The sequence below is a fragment of the Dromiciops gliroides genome, chromosome 2 (genome assembly GCF_019393635.1).
Source record: "Dromiciops gliroides isolate mDroGli1 chromosome 2, mDroGli1.pri, whole genome shotgun sequence".
Lineage (NCBI taxonomy): Eukaryota > Metazoa > Chordata > Mammalia > Microbiotheria > Microbiotheriidae > Dromiciops > Dromiciops gliroides.
This window is the reverse complement of record NC_057862.1, coordinates 138,971,532-138,988,055: the sequence shown is the minus strand read 5'-3', so window position 1 is coordinate 138,988,055 and position 16,524 is coordinate 138,971,532. Positions and strand designations below refer to the sequence as shown.

The 16,524-nt window shown below is 38.1% G+C and overlaps 1 protein-coding gene across 9 annotated transcripts in view; it reads right to left on the bottom strand.

Annotated features, from left to right (window-relative positions):
* The window catches only part of TJP1 (tight junction protein 1), a 306,237-nt gene that overhangs the window by 277,340 nt on the left and 12,373 nt on the right, over window positions 1-16,524 (bottom strand). For all 9 annotated transcript variants that reach the window (XM_043983429.1, XM_043983431.1, XM_043983433.1 and 6 more), the window contains exon 2: window positions 12,343-12,475. In XM_043983429.1, the coding sequence (XP_043839364.1) occupies window positions 12,343-12,475 (133 nt within the window). The remainder of the gene's footprint in view (window positions 1-12,342; window positions 12,476-16,524) is intronic.

Sequence of the window (16,524 nt, the reverse complement as noted above, 5' to 3'; positions counted from 1 at the left end):
TAAGGCATGGAGAGATTAGGGTCTGAGTCTACATCTGTAAAAGAGAAAGCCCATGCTGATCTGCTTCTGGATCCTTTTTTTGAAGCACTGAAGTTGTTGCAATTAAGCAACAGAATCCGCAAAGCTATAATCCATCATAGAATATATTAAGACAAGGGATAATAAAAATTCATGAATAAAAGCTCTATACTGGTGCATAGAACCACCTCATATTATAATTATGAAATTAAAACACTTTACTTTCAAAACAGATCTATAACAAAATTCTATATTAAAGGTGTACACCTAGTTTTAAACAAAAAAGAATTAAACATAAGTTAGTTTTCAATGAAGCTACTAAAAACATTTATTAAAAAGTCTGACCTCATTCTGGCAGCACATAAATCCTTCATCAAGGGCAGAATGACTTTGATTTTCATCATGAACCAAAATATAACAACATAAAAAGCACTTTTATCTCTCTCCAACTAGTGACCTTCATGTATTCCTAAAGCTGTCCGTGTATGAATCATCCTTGGAGTTGTCCAAGGTTTTCCACATTCCCAGGCATTACACTTCTATGATGTATTCTATCTTTGATTGAGAAAGGTTTTCCTGTCCATATATCCAGGTTTTATATGGTCACTATGCATTTTTGTAGAATGGTAAGTGGAGAAGAAAAATGGCGAGCAGATAAAAATGTTTAGATGGAAGAAAAACAATTTTCAGTAGCCTTTTAACAACCATTCATACCCTAGAATTAAGATGCCCCCATGTGGTCATTTCAATTGCCTGTGTAGTTGGGCTTACCCAGGCTGGAACATAAGGGAGAAGACTGAAAAATAAAATATAATTTTAAAATGTCTACTCTCTGCTCATTATTAAACTAGAAAAGTAGTTTCTTTTTTTTCTTTTTTCTTTTCTTTTCCTCTTTTTTATTGGTGGGGCAATGAAGGTTAAGTGACTTGCCCAGGATCACACATCTAGAAAGTGTCAAGTGTCTGAGGTCAGATTTTTGAACTCAGGTCCTCCTGAATCCAAGGCCAGTGCTTTATCCACTGCACCACCTAGCTGCCCCCAGAAGAGTAGTTTCTAAGAGCTAGAGGGTTTCCTTCCGTAGTTTCAATGTTTTGAACACTTATTTGTTTGTCCTTCATTATCAAAGAGGGCCATGACATCAGGAAGTGATGTCATGACTTGCAGTGAATTGGATTTAAGTGAGGGAGGGCTGTACAAGGTCACCAATCTCACTCTCTTCTCCAGAGCCATCTGGATCCAGTGGCAAGAGATATATCAGGATGTCTGGAGATGGCCCTGGATGGCTTTTTTTAAAAAGGCAATTGGGGTTAAGTGACTTGCCCAGGGTCACATAGCTAGTAAATGTCTGAGGTGAGATTTGAACTCAGGTCCTCCTGACTCGGGGGCCAGTGCTTTATCCACTGCACCACGTAGCTGGCCCCAGTAGAAAATAACTATTGGCTTAATAGGTATAAATCATTGGCTTTAGAAAACAGAACACTCAAATTCTAATTTCTTTCCATTTTGCACAACCCAATCATACAAAAACCTTGCATAAATATTAATTTCATAAGTAAAAGGCATCTATCCTCTCTTTCTAAGCCAAACATCTTGAAAAAAGTTGTCTAAGTTTATTGTCTCCACTTCTCTCACTTTTCCACCCTTTGCAGTCTTGCTTCCCATGCCATTACTCAACCAAAACCACTGTCTCTAAAATTACCAATGATCTCTTGGTTGCAACATTTAGTGATCTTTTCTCAGTCCAATTCCTTCTTTTTTTCAAAGGCAATTGAGGTTAAATGACTTGTCCAGGGTCACACAACTAATACATGTCTGAGGCTGGATTTGAATTCAAGTCCTTCCAACTCCAGGACTGGTGTTCTAGTCACTGTGCCACCTAGCTGTCCCAAGTCTTATCCTTCTTGACCCACTGCTACATTATTCACCATCCTTTTCTCCTAGATACTCTTTTCTCTCTGGATATTACTTTCTCTTGGTTTGCCCCTTTTCTGTCCAAACATTTGTTGGTCTTCTTTGCTGGCTCACCACCTCCTAACTGGCTGTTTCCCAAGGTTTTGGTTAGGTCCTCTCTCTCTCTCTCTCTCTCTCTCTCTCTCTCTCTCTCTCTCTCTCTCTCTCTCTCGTTAATATAATCAGATCCCATATATGTAACTATGACCTCTATACAGGAAACTCTAAAATTTACATATCCAGTCCCAGTCTTTTCCCTGGGCTTCGGTCCCACCAATTTGCTAACTGAATATTTTAAACTCAATGTCCTAAAGACATTTTAAACTCAACATATCTAAAACTGAACTCATTATCTTTCTCTTAAACTCTCCCCTCCTCCATACTTTCCTATTTCTGTCAAAAGTACCACCATCCTTCTAGTGCCTCAGCTTCATAATCTTTGCATTATCTTGTGTGTGTTCTTCACTCTCACTCTGGCTTGCCATTTCTACCTGAACATCTTTTATATCAAACCCCATCTCTCCAATCACAGTTACTACCTTAGTTCAGGCCCTCAGCCACCTCTCATCTAGATTATCCATCCTCCACATTACTACCAAAGTAATTTTCCTTGAGTGTAGATCTAATCTTGTGACTCTCATGGCTAGTGGCTTCCTATTGCTTCTAGAATAAAATACAAACTCTGTTTAGCTTCCAGATCCCTTCACAACCTTGACCAAATCTACTTTTCCAGCCTCATTAGATGTTATTCTTGGGGCAGCTAGGTGGCACAGTGAACAGAGAGCCGGCCCTGGAGTCAGGAGGACCTGAGTTCAAATCTGGCCTCAGACACTTAACACTTACTAGCTGTGTGACCCTGGGCAAGTCACTTAACCCCAACTGCCTCACCAAAAAAAAAAAAATGTTATTCTTCCTGCATTCTGTGATCTAGCTAAATTGGTCTTCTCTTTGGTCCTTGTACCATCTCCGGTCTCTGTGCCTTTGGAATGGTTGTCCCCAAATATCTGGAAATCACCTTTTCCTCACCTCAACCCTCTCTAGGAAACTACCTGGAAGCTTGATCCTGGGAAGATGTGTATATCAAAGGCCTGTTCAGTTTCTCTTTTTCCTACAGAAATGATCGGGAATGTGGTGGAGAGCTTAAAAAATATATTTTTCTCTTGAAATATTATTCCTACATTAGCTGGGCAGAAGATTTGTGGGGGAGAAGCGCAATTCTTTTCTTGACTTTTCTATAAATCATGCTCTAGCCTTTTCTGTCTTCTTTGAGAATAATCACAAACAATCCAAATCTGAGTTTCCCAATAGGTTTTTCTTCTTAAATGTTTACAAAACTCTCTCTTTATCAGTGAAGTTTTAGAGTTAGATGAAAATGCACCTAGGTCATGTGGCTGATGTTTCTTTCTGAAGGTGTTAGACTCATCCTATAGTCTGTTCTTTCATTTTACTACTTTTAGGAAATTCTCTTGAGCAACTTTCCAAAAGACAGTGGTTGGACTCTTGCATTTTTCAGGCAATCTGATGATTTTTAAATTCTCTCTCCAAGGTCTGTCTTGTAATCTGTCATCTACGGTGTGGGTTTTTTTCAGGCCTTTTTCCAGTTGAGATGTTCTTTGATTTTATTTTGCTACATGTCCTTCTATTTCTGCTGTTTTAAGTTCCTTTCTGATGATTTCATTTCTAGTTGATTCCATGAGAGTCAGTTTGATATAGCAGATAGAGGACTGGCCTTGGAGTCAGGAAGGTCTTCTGTGAAGTCCTGGGTCCAACACATACTAGCTGTGTGACCAGGGGGTAGGTCATTTAATTTCTCAGTGCCCTAGGCAATTTTCTAATACTATAAATTATAGACAAGATTCCAGCCTGCTTTGGTGAAGAGTGTTTCCCTATTAGGAGTTCCCTATATCAACGAAATCTCCTACATCAATGAAAACCATGTCTAAAGCCCCACTTTCCTCAAATTAATTCTGTCTTTAAATTTCTATTGCTTTTTTGGTTTGTTGTTTATTTTCATTACCAATTTATCTTTTCCATTTTAATGTCACTAGATCTTTAATTACAGATATTCTTTTCTTTTCTTCCTTTTTTTTTTGGTAGGGCAATGAGGGTTAAGTGACTTACCCAGGGTCACACAGCTAGTAAGTATCAAGTGTCTGAGGCCCGGACTCAGGTCCTCCTGAATCCAGGGCTGGTGCTTTATCCACTGCACCATCTAGCTGCCCCTTATTCTTTTCATAAAAACCTTTTTACAGATGCTTTCTCTCCTTAAATTACATTAATTTCTGAATAGATCTCTTCTCTATCCAGTGAACCATCACTTGAAACAATGACTTAAAATGAAAAACTGAAAACCATTCCTTCAAAAGATACTCATATGACACCAGAGCCATAATTAGGAAGGCAGGGAAGCATTGTGGCATAAGGGAAAGAATGATGGATTGGGGATCTGAGGACCCGGGTTTGAATTCTGGATCTGCCACTTATTGTCTGTGTGAGCTTGAGAAAGTCACTTAACTTCTTGTTGGCTTAGGTTCCTAATCCACAAAATAAGGGGAACGGGTTCTATGGCCTCTAAATCCTCTTCTAGCTCTTAAAACTATGATCCCACCACATCCTTGCTATAATTGTCATCAGACTAGGACTTGAAGGACTAGGCTCTCTGTTGTTTGGGGGACCAGTCTTACTGTACTTGGAGAGACATAATCAGGTTAGCTGTTTTATTGATTGTCTAGACTTAAAATAATGGAGAAAATATATAAATGCTAGTTGACAGATTGACTTATTGAATGCTTAGATTTCCCTTTTGGTATACCATGAATCCTGGTAATCTAATTACTCGTGTGCTTACTTTCCCATTGATAAAATTCGATACAATGAGAATAATCCAACACATGTATTGAAGGTGTCTTTGATGAAGGTCTGAGAAGGGAATAAGCAGAATTTAGCAAGTGATATTCTATAGCAAACCACATTTGTACAAACACACAATGAAAAGTGTAAAGAATACAAGATCCCACTGTTTTCATTTCTTGTTGACTACAAAAAACACTTAATTCAGCAAAGCAAAATTCTGACTCTCTCCCAACATGGTATTTGAAATGGTATTTGAAAATCTAGGATTCCTTGAAGGATGTAACAATGGAGAGGTTTGTTCAATGATTCTCTGATTATTAATATTAAATGAGACACAGAGGAAAATGTGTGCTCACTGTTGTCATGGAAGATGTTCAGTACAGAGCTCAAATTGAAGAAGCGTTCCCTATAGATGATGAGGACAATGAGCTGGGCCAAGAATTGAAAAGATGGGGATGAAGAGGCTAGATCATCTTTGGAAAATTATCCAGTTCTTTTAATAATTTCAAACTTCTCCCTAAAATATGGAAAGGCAAAGGTTCATTTTCAGCATCAATATTTTACTACTGATGATACACAGTTCTGAGTCATGAAAAACTATAGTTTTCAAAGAAATGTAATTGAGAATCATCCATGGGGCAATGAAGAGGTAACTGTTAATGAGTATGAAGAGACTGTAATACAATACAAGCAAAGAATTATGAAGAAGCAGCAACTCAGTGGATGTCACCAGAGAAATGTATTACTGGGGGGTGGGGGTGGCGGGAATGGACCCGTAAGGAACCAGGAAGAAAAACCTACATGTTCAACTGGTATTTGCATATTGTCAAGAGAAGTTGAAGAAAAGCCCCCAGTATGTTGGGTGGATCCCCTGTGATAGACTGTAGGAGGTTATGGAAAAGAATCTCACAGAATGGGCAAGTATGTATATGTGGATAGGTTGCAATCTGCATTGATGGAGTAAATACCTACCCTCACTGAAATCTCAAATATACCAGAGCACTAGAACAACCTATTGTTGGGTAAAATAAATTGTAATTGCTGGGATTCATTTGATAATGTCGGGTGTGTGGCTTCTATGACCTTCTTGTTATGTATAGATACGTTTGTTTCTCAGAATTTTGTCACTATAAATGCTACTCCGTCTTATTCTACAAATGAACTGCTATTGCTTGTCATAGGAGGTATATTTGTATACATACATTTATATCATTATAGAAATAAGTAAGATCTTTGTTGAAAATTTATTCTCCATCCCCTAGGGAATCTGAGTTAACATTCACACTTCGACTCCCAAGAGAGAAACCATAAGAATCTCCATAAGGCCTTTGATCCCTGTTCTAGGAGAATTTTTCAAGACCATTCTGTTGGCATTGGGGAACTTCTTGGGAAGAACCATGCTCATATGAATTGACAAGTAGACTGCAAGTTTTGATTACAAGCCTGACAATTCTCCCCTTCTTTTACCCATAATAACCTCAGAGATAAATACTCACCCGATTTCAAATACAGGACCAGACATCATAAATAATATTCTCCCATTAGCTCAACTTGTGTAAATCATGGAACATTTTAATACCAAACTTTTCTTCCCCTCACCAATTTAATTCATTCAAAGATCCCAAATGAAAGTTCTAGAAGTCGAGTTAGACTATAACACCTCGCTCCCTACCAATCACCATGCTGGAATTCCTTCAAAATGATGGAGCATCTCTAATGAGTCACAGATGGAGTTTTTCCTATACAAAAAGGGAAAGTTGGGAAGGAATCTTTGGAGTTGACACAGTATTATTTTAGTTTGGCTTTGGCTTTAGAGGATGGCCACATTTCATTCCCCATGTCCAGCCCTTCTCAAACCTCACTAGGCTGTACAGACTCTCCTTATATAAATCTTGTTTAGATATAAGTCTTGTGCATGAGGCATTTTCCTTCAATCTCCCTACTTCTCTTCTCCTCTCACCCACTATGCTGTTACCACATAACCACTCATTTGGGGAGGCCTGGGCTGCCAAATATAAGAAATCTAAAGAATCCTACTTTCAATGGGTGGTCCTAATTTGCAATCTGGGAAGTAGGTATTACAGGGATCCCTATTTCACAGATAAGGAAACCGAAATGGAGAAAAATTAAGGTTGGCTATGATCACACAACTTGAGGAAAAGCCAGTAAGATGCTACCATGCATTCATCCAGAGGAAAAAGGACATGTGGAGGGGAAATTCATAATATCAAGACCTGAAAGAGCTCTAAAGAGCTTAAATAACTTAACCAAGGTCACATGGGTAGTGGTGAACAGAACCAGGACTTGAAACCAAATTTTCTGAATCCAAGGCCAGTGTTCTTTCCTACAGCTTGATTCTTATGCTCATTGACAGATTACATGTTGTTGTTATTTAGCACCGGTTTTATGTTAATGATCTCCACTTGCATTTTAAGCCCTTGAGCTTTTTAAACATGGAATAAATGGCTTCAATATGTCTTAAAAGAAAGTCAGGTGCCAGTATATGGCATGGAGAGCCTTTGCCTGGGGGTGGCAGAGAAGTCACAGAAATCATACAAGCCTCCCTTGACTAGCCCTGGCCAAGCTTAGTTCTTTTAGGGTAAGAGAAGGAGGAATAGAAGATTGTTCAAAAGTACTGACTCTTCCTCCATGACTTTCCTTGGAAAGAGTAGTGAGGGGAATGCTGGCATTGGCCCAGGTTGTGCCTTCTGAAGGCCTAGAGTTGGAAGCTACTGGGGAGGAGCTTGTGTCCTTTGTAATACCTATCCTCTGGAAAGTGTTAGTCAGTCAATAAACATTTATTAAATGCTGCCTATGTACTAACTACTGTGCTAAGTGTGCTAAGGGATGTGGTGGAGCTAACTAAAATCAGCTTAGAGGGCCAACTGTTAAATTTTCAATGTGTGCAGATTAAACTAAAACTTGAAAGTGTGTTGGGGGTACATTTTTCTTTTCTAGAAAGCTGGTTGTTAAACATTTACTAGCATGCCCCTGGCTACAAAGAAAGGCCAAAGATAGTCCCTGCCCTCAAGGAGCTTACCCTTTTACTGCATTCTTCTCTCTCTTCATTGTTTAAGATCGGAGGTCTAGAGATAGATGGAAGGGACTTCAGGCACCATCTAAACTATCCTCTCATTTTACAAAGGAAGAAACTGAGGCTGCTAGGAGGTGAAGTGATTTGTTCAATGTCAAAGAGCAAACATGAGAGGAAGAATTTTAATCTTGGTCTTCTGACACCAAAAGTAATATCCTCTTTGAAGGAGCCATGTTAAATGGGTTAGACCTCCACCCCCAATTCTTATCGTCTTAATCCAATCTTTCTCCACCTTCTGCCCCCAAAACAGAGGTGTCAGACAGCTTGCCAGATTATGATATAATTAGGAAATGTTTAACAAAAAAAATAAAAATACAATATGCCATGATGTTTCTATTTGAGCTTGACACCAATGCCTTAAATCCCTTAAATGCATATATTATGTTTAATGTTTGATATTTATTATTTAATAATATTACAATTCCCCTATTATTCCTCCATTTGTGTGACAGATAGGTGGTGGAGTAGTCAGAGTAGTGGATTTGGAGTAAAAAAGACATGATTTTGAATTCTCACTCAGATACTTACTAGCTGTGTGATCCTGGCCAAATCACTTCATCACTCAGCCTCAATCTCCTTGAAACATAACAATATTGTTGTGTGGATCAAATTAAATAACATACATATGGTGTTTTGCAAACCTTAAAATGCTATATAAATTATGATCACTATCATGTGACATCCTTGAGTCCACTGAAGGGAGTAGTGAAAAGAACGTTGGTTTGGAAGTTAGTGGGCTTGAATTTGAATCCCCTGTTTCGCCACTTAAGATCTGTGAGATTTTGGATAAACTATGTAACCTCTCTGGGCCTCAGTTTCTTCTTTTGTGAAAAGGAGTTGGACCAGATGACCTCTAAACTCCCTTCTGGATCTAAATCTATGAATCTGTGAATATCCTTGTACCTTCAATATTATTTCTACCTATGTTAATGGAATTTCTGATAAAGAAGTTTGTTGCTAGAACATATAGAACTCTGAAAGATGGAAGAAATGAGAAGAACAGGTATAAAACAGGAAAAAATAGTACTTCCTCTCCATTATCATCATCATTCTGGGCTCAAGAAGTTAGGTATCATGATGTCATGGAGAGAGCGCCAGACTGGAATTCAGAAAAATTGTCCTGGTTCATAAGCTATATGACTAGCAAGCAAGTCACTTCACAGAGCCTCAGTTTCCTTGTCTGTAAAATAAAGGGGCTGGACTAGGTCCCTTCCAGAATGAACAATCTATAACTTTATTAGAGTTAGGTCATGATGTGGACAGAGTGCTGAGCCGGGAGTCAGAAAGACCTGTATTCAAATCTAGTCCAGACACTCTAGTCCTGTGACCCCAGGCAAGTTATTTAACCTGTCTGCCTCAGTTTCCCCAACTGTAAAGTAAGGATCATTATAGCACCTACCTCATAGGATTGATATGAATATCAAATAGTATAATATTTCTAAAGCACTTAGCACAGTGCCTGGAATATATAATAAATGCTTATTCCCTGAAATAAGCCCATCCCATAAGTCCTCAGACTGATGAAGAACTAGATGTAGCAAACCAGATATTCATCCACTCAGTTATAATAAAGGTAGAAACCAACTTACATGTGACAGACTTAGCTAAGCACGGCAACTCCAATTGAATGATCTGGTTGCCATAGAAACTCCTATTCCATTCCACTGCTCAGAATTTCTCTGCCCAGGATGTATCCCTCACCATAACTATGTCACCTTAGGGCTGGTTCGGAACAGGGCGAGCTTGTTGGTGGCAGGACTGGCAGTGACAAGAAGGTGGAAGAGGGAAAAGGGAAGAGAAAATTCTTGTGGCCTCTCATATTCTCTATCACTAGGGCTAGTGGTTCACAGTCATCAGGCTCTACCGGGACCCCAGCTCATTTCTTCACACACATACCATACTTCACCACTAAACAATAACTTTTGGCATTCTTCCTGTGACAAATACCTAGCTATAAGACTGTCAGTATAGGAAAGTCAAGTGTGGGTACTCCCTGTACCAAGGTATTCCATAAACCATTTATGACTAAATCAATAAGTTCTAGGAAATTTCCTGAGGCACATAGTGGTTAGTCACATAGTCATAGTCACATAGTCACCCAACTAGGACATAGCAGGGAGAGATTTGAACCCTTGCCTTCCTGACCCCAATCCAAGAACACTATCCATGATATTATGCAGCTTCTATACCAGTGACAAAACAGTCGAGTGATTAAATAAAAGATAGATTAACATTATTTTGGTTCTGTTATGTTTTACATAAAAAATCCACTGTTCTCATTTTATACAAGGGCTAGGTGAAAAAAAAAGAAGAGGGGAACACAGGAAAGAGCCTTTCATTTGCTGATTTTTACTACTAATACTAACAACTTCAAATGGATTATGTATTTGCATTAGGGACAGACATGGAAGAAGAGCTAGGAAGCTTCATTTTGATGCACTCCTGGTCAAATGATCCAGTGAAGAGGAGAGGCCTGGTCAGCGGCAATATGAGTAGCAATAAAAGGGAAGCAGGCAGGCCTAATCCCTGTGGCTGATGAAAAAAAAATAAAGGGGATATTCAATCAGGTGCTCAGGACTAAGAAGCATCCCAGGGGTGCTATATTGGTTTTAGGACCTACCTCCCACCACTCCTTAAGCCCTTAAACTTTCTTGACCTGTAATCCCCATCCTGCTCCAACTACTTTCTTTACTATAGAAGTTCATCGGGGGCGGCTAGATAGCACAGTGGATAAAGCACCGGCCCTGGATTCAGGAGTACCTGAGTTCAAATCCGGCCTCAGACACTTGACACTTACTAGCTGTGTGACCCTGGGCAAGTCACTTAACCCCCATTGCCAAACAAACAAACAAAAAAAAGAAGTTCATCCATATACTTTACCAGGTCCTAAGGTCACTCCTCACCCAGCTTGAAACCCTTCTTTGAACTATAGATCTACACCAATGGCTTAGAGCTGGAGAAGTAACCTTGTAACCTCTAGTTTGGTGGGAATAGAGAAGAGATGTCCCCACTAGAAAATATGTATTCCTAGTATCCCCAAGCCGGAACTCAAAAGGTATTTTCATTTTTTAAATGTTTTATTGATTTTTTTCTTTACATCACTATGCCTTTCCCCTGACTCTTTCCCTACTCCACCCTCCAAGAGAACTCTCCTTGGTATCAAATAAGTAGAGTCAAGCAAAACAAATCAACCTATAGGCCATGTATAGAAGTGAATACTTCATTATATATTTATTGCCCAACGCCTCTTTGTTAAGAGGTGGTAGACAATAAGTGGACACCACCAATGGATCTCTGAAGTCATGATTGATAAATGCTTTGATCAAAGTTCTAAAGTCTTTAAATATTGTCTCCCTTCACATTATAACATTTTCAATAGAAATATTGTGGTTAGGAATAGAGTACTATAACTAAATTAATGTTTTTGTGGGCTAGCTTGAGGACCTAACCATAATATATAGCATTAAAATGTTTTTCAATATATTTTAATTTATTTCATTAGATATTTCCAAATTGTGTGTAAAATGATTTTTTAAACATTCATTTAAAATTTTGATTCCAAATTCTCTCTCTCTTTCCCAATCTTTCCCCTTACTTGAGAAGACAGGACATTTGATTAGATTATACATGTGAAGTCATGTAAAATGTATTTCTATATTAGCCATATTTTATTTTTTAGGCAAATGCACTCAACTTCTAAACAATTGAGTGGCAAACCCATTTCTAGAAAACAACCCATCTATAAGTTGGATACTGTCTATATTTTCCTTATGGCTATAGAATGTCTCAGAACTCTAAGGCTCACTAAACAAAAAACACATTTTCTAATACACTAAATATCCTCGTGGCCTAAAAGAATTAATATGCCTCTAAAAAGGAGTAATTTACACCATTCTTTCTAATTGATTCAGGTTCAACATGCATTCATTAACCAAATAAAATTAAAAACCAATATTTCTAACTTTCAAAAATTCAATTTTCTAGGAAAAAATATAACCATCAATATTTATCACCTATTATTCAAACATAATCAATATGATAGAGATTATAGTGACTGTTATCCAGCATGGTCTGGAAATGGGATACTTTATCAAATATTTGGGGTAAGAGAAAGCTATTATATGCCATACATGGATGACCAATTTTCCAAACGAAATATAACAGATTGCCGCTAATGTCGAAACTATATTGAACATTATTATATATTTCTTCTGGATCTATGTCTTCATGATCATTATGAATAATATAAATTATAATAGTACTGTAGATGTATCCATTGAAAGACAAATTTTGCTGGAAAAATATTTTGAGTTACACCATACCTTACATTTTTATAGAAATGGAAAATTGAATAAAAGTGGTCTAGACAAAACTCATCTTCAAAGTCTTTAAAAATTAGAATAAATAAATTGAAAAAGTCTACTTACAGTAAATTCGCAGAAGTCAATGCTATCAAGGCTTTTGCTCCTATGTATCCTTCCTTTAATTCGTCTTAAAGAAGGCTTTCCTTGGCTAACACTAGAAGTAGCACCATTGGGATTTTCAGAAGATGGAGTTACCCTGCACAAACACAAAGGCAAGTATGCATTTCAATAATTTTTATCATGTGCATATATACATACATATTATATATAATATTTCCCTGTTTTCCCAAAACCATCTAAGAAATGTCATTAAAACTTTTTATCACAACAGCTGAATTAATCAGTGGGGTTTCTTTTAATACAATATTTTATCTTGGAGTTACTGTCTTCAAATTTTTCTTGATAATTCATCAAACATTAAATCCAACAGACATTTATTCAATGCTTACCATGTGCAGGGCACTGTAACAGTCACTGCCCTCAATGAGCTTATAGCCTAATGGGGAAGAGAATTTGGTATATACATGGAACATATGTGGATATTTCCTTTTTACCAAAGCATACCTACTTACAACAACTACCATTCAATGGGGAGAGATAGAAGGCAGCATGAGCCAACGATATCAAACAACTTTGACCACAATCTTCTTTCAGACCCAATTTCTGAGTCCAAGAACCCTGAGAATGGCAATGCTCCCCTGATAACTGGCCCTGACTCCAGCTTGGTCCCTGTAGCCTTCATCAAGGGGAGCTGCTGATGTAAAGAAGAGACATACCATCCCTACCACTATCAACACCAGCTACTAACTGACTGAGAATGATCAGCAGGTAAGGCCAATAGCCCTAGGAGAAGCAGTGTACCAACAGGTATATGAAGAACTAGGCAGACAGAAGAGAAGTATAGATACCAGTCTCACTAGTTCTGGAGATGCTAATAGTTGGGGAAATGAGTGGCCCCCTCAAAGGATAATACAAACATATGGTCCAGCTACCTGGGCACAAGATGGGAGTTGTGGATATCAAACCCCTGTCTATGTTTGAATAGATTAATCAGATTACAGGCCATATTGGAGATAATAACAAACCCAATGGCTGAGGCTTTGGAATAATTGGCAGATCAAGTTATACAAATGAGGGATGGAATCCTACAACATAGAATGATTCTAGACTGGTGGAAGAAGGAGGAGTTTGTGGAAAATTGAATTTGACAAATTGCTGTTTGAAAATTGATGATAATGGAAGAGTGGTCAAGGAAATAACCAAGAGTATTAGGAAAATTGCTCATGTAACCTGTTCAAAGGTGGGATTCTTGGTCTGAGAACAGATGGTTGTCATAGTTGAATGGAAGCTGGTGGAAACAATCGGGATTTTTCCTCCTATGTGCTCTAGAGGGATTAATAGTTATACCTTGTCTAATACCCTGTTTTTATTAATTTCATCACCAGAGTGGTGGAAGGAATGCAAGTAGTTTCTCTTCCTATAGGGAATGGAGCAGCTCAAATTATGGTGCTAAAACAGATTAGGTCTGAAAAAGAAGACAGTTATGAGCATATAGACCAAGAACAATTAATTGAACAAGTGTATGAAAGATGGAAGGCTAATAGTGAGAAGAGCAACATTTTAGGAAAATAAAAAGGGGGAAATTGAAAGAAAATGCTGACGTGTGGCTCTTCTCAGAGATCAAGAAAGCAGGAACAAGAGAGGGGATGGGTTGATAGCTAGCTAGAACCAGCTGGAACTGGTCCAAGCCAGCAAGGTGGGCAAGTCTGAACTTTTGGTGAACCCAGTGGCTACTGCACAAGCTTAATCAGTATTAATAAATTCATGAATATTATCTTCTCTGCCTCTGGGTGGAATTTGACAGCCATTTTCTGAACATTCAATGTATAGACATGTATATAACAGCAGGGGGATCATATCAAGGGGGAACATAGATTTTACAGGAAAACTGTGAATCTCCCATTTCCCCATCCAATTGGAGAAAGGAGAGAAGGGACCTTGTGTGATAAGGATAGGAATATAAACCTGTCTGTGGCTTTGTTCGATGCACTTCTCTGAGCATAAGCAGGGGTGCCCATTCTTGCAAGAATGCAATAAAAAGCCTTCATCCATACTCTGCTGCAGTCTGGTTATTTGTAAGTATGCACTATGGGTCTTGGAAGTACTTCAACAGATAAGGATGGTTGGGAGTTGGGTAGTCTATTCCATTCCTTAGGGATGATGTGAGCAAAGGCACAAATATAAAAGAAGGCAGGATTCTAATGTGAGAAACATATGACCAAAGCAGACATGTGCTTGCCCACAGATCCCAAGAAGGGAGTTCATGTTTGATGTCCTGAGTCTTAATTTCCTATGTGGAGAATAGGAGATCTAAATTTCTTAGGCAGTATGATCCCAGAATCTTGCATTCTAGAAGAGAAAGAAGAATTCTTGGGCCATGCCAGACTTGAAGGTTGTCCCTAGAATAATCCCAAGGTTGAGAATTCAAGGATCTGACATTATATAGAGAGAAATGAGATCCCGAACAGCATGTCTCTTGGAGAAAGTATTTATTACCCAGAGGGTTCTTAAAGCTAGAGTGTAGAGGACTTAAAGCTGTAAGACTAGAGAACAAAAAGGTTTTGTTCCCTGCTATTACCATTAAATGATTTAGACAGTCTAAGTCCTATGGGAAGGTAGATACCTGTCCTGCAGCCCCAGAGAGTATTTGCCTTCTCTGGAAAGTCTGAAGCACAGGGGGAAATATGAGTCTAGAAGTACATGCTTAGAACCCTGTGGGAAGGAGAAATTTCATCATAATGATGGTAACTTCCAGTTAAGCTCCTTTCTAAGGAAAGCTTATAGGGTTCTTTGAGTCCTTAGTATTATCAGTGAGGCAAAATATAGCTTGTTCCCTACTGGATATGCATTTGTTATCTTGAGTGCTTATGCAGGAATTGGGGATCCTATTACCTACATTTGTGGAAATCTTGACATGAAAATATTTAAGATTTATCAGAGTAAACTTAAGATGGGGGAGGGGGTTAGAGTGAGAAGAAAAATGTATGAGCCCAGTATGTGGGAGCCTAGAGGTTGAGGACCATAAATTACACACACACACACACACACACACACACACACAGAGTAACCAACTAACTCTAGAAACAGTAAGAGGATGGTCTTTCTCTACTAGTCATTTCCCAGAGTAGGTATGAAAAAAATATTCCTGGGTGATTGAGTTGCAATCAAGCAATTAAGTTGTAAAAAATTACTTTCAGGGTTTAATTAAAAATTTAAAGGACAGTTTATGCATTTACTTTAATTTAATTATTTTAATTAGCCCAACTGATTTATAAACCTTAAATACAGCTAGTACTGTCTATACCAAAAATGTCAAAAATGGCCCCCTAAGGGCAGCTAGGTGGTGCAGTGGATAAAGCACCAGCCCTGGAGTCAGGAATACCTGAGTTCAAATCCAGCCTCAGACATTTAACACTTACTAGCTGTGTGACCCTGGGCAAGTCATTTAACCCCAATTGCCTCACTAAAAAAAGAAAAGAAAAGAAAAAAATGGCTCCCTACAGAACCAGATTCAAATATAATTGGTTAATATTTAACAAAATAAATAAAAATACAATAAACATAGACAACATTATATTTTAAAACTAAGTCAATACGTAGCCCTTAGGGATTCTTATATACAGATTAGTGGCCTCCTTTTCTATTTGCTTGACACCACTGGTATCACACTATCTAAGAACAGTCTATACTACCTATGAATAAGATTAACTGACATGGAATCATTTATTAAATAGTATGGAGACATAATGACCATAAAAAAGAGTTTCAAAAGTATGAAAAAAATCTCCTCTTCTCCTCCCTACTCATACCAGGACCACTATAATAAACATTCCTACCTAAGCAGACTGAGTGAAAAATAATTGCTCTTGAAAACAAACCAAAAAAAGCAATCATGAAGACATTTCCAAGCTAGATACAAATAGATTTCAACCCAGCATGATGTCCACCTGATCACTAGGGAACCAACTTCAGCTCCATGCTACTCCTCGATGCCACTACCAATTTCAGGATAATCCCAAAACAACAACCTCACCCTAATCACTGACTTTCTACAACACAAACATCGCAAACATTAAAGCAGAACTTGGTAAAAGCCAATTCAATAAAAAAAAAAAAAAACCTTTTCATTTTTCTTTTTTTTTTCTTTTTTCCTTTTCAATTTTAAAGGAAGAAAAAAAGGTAGGA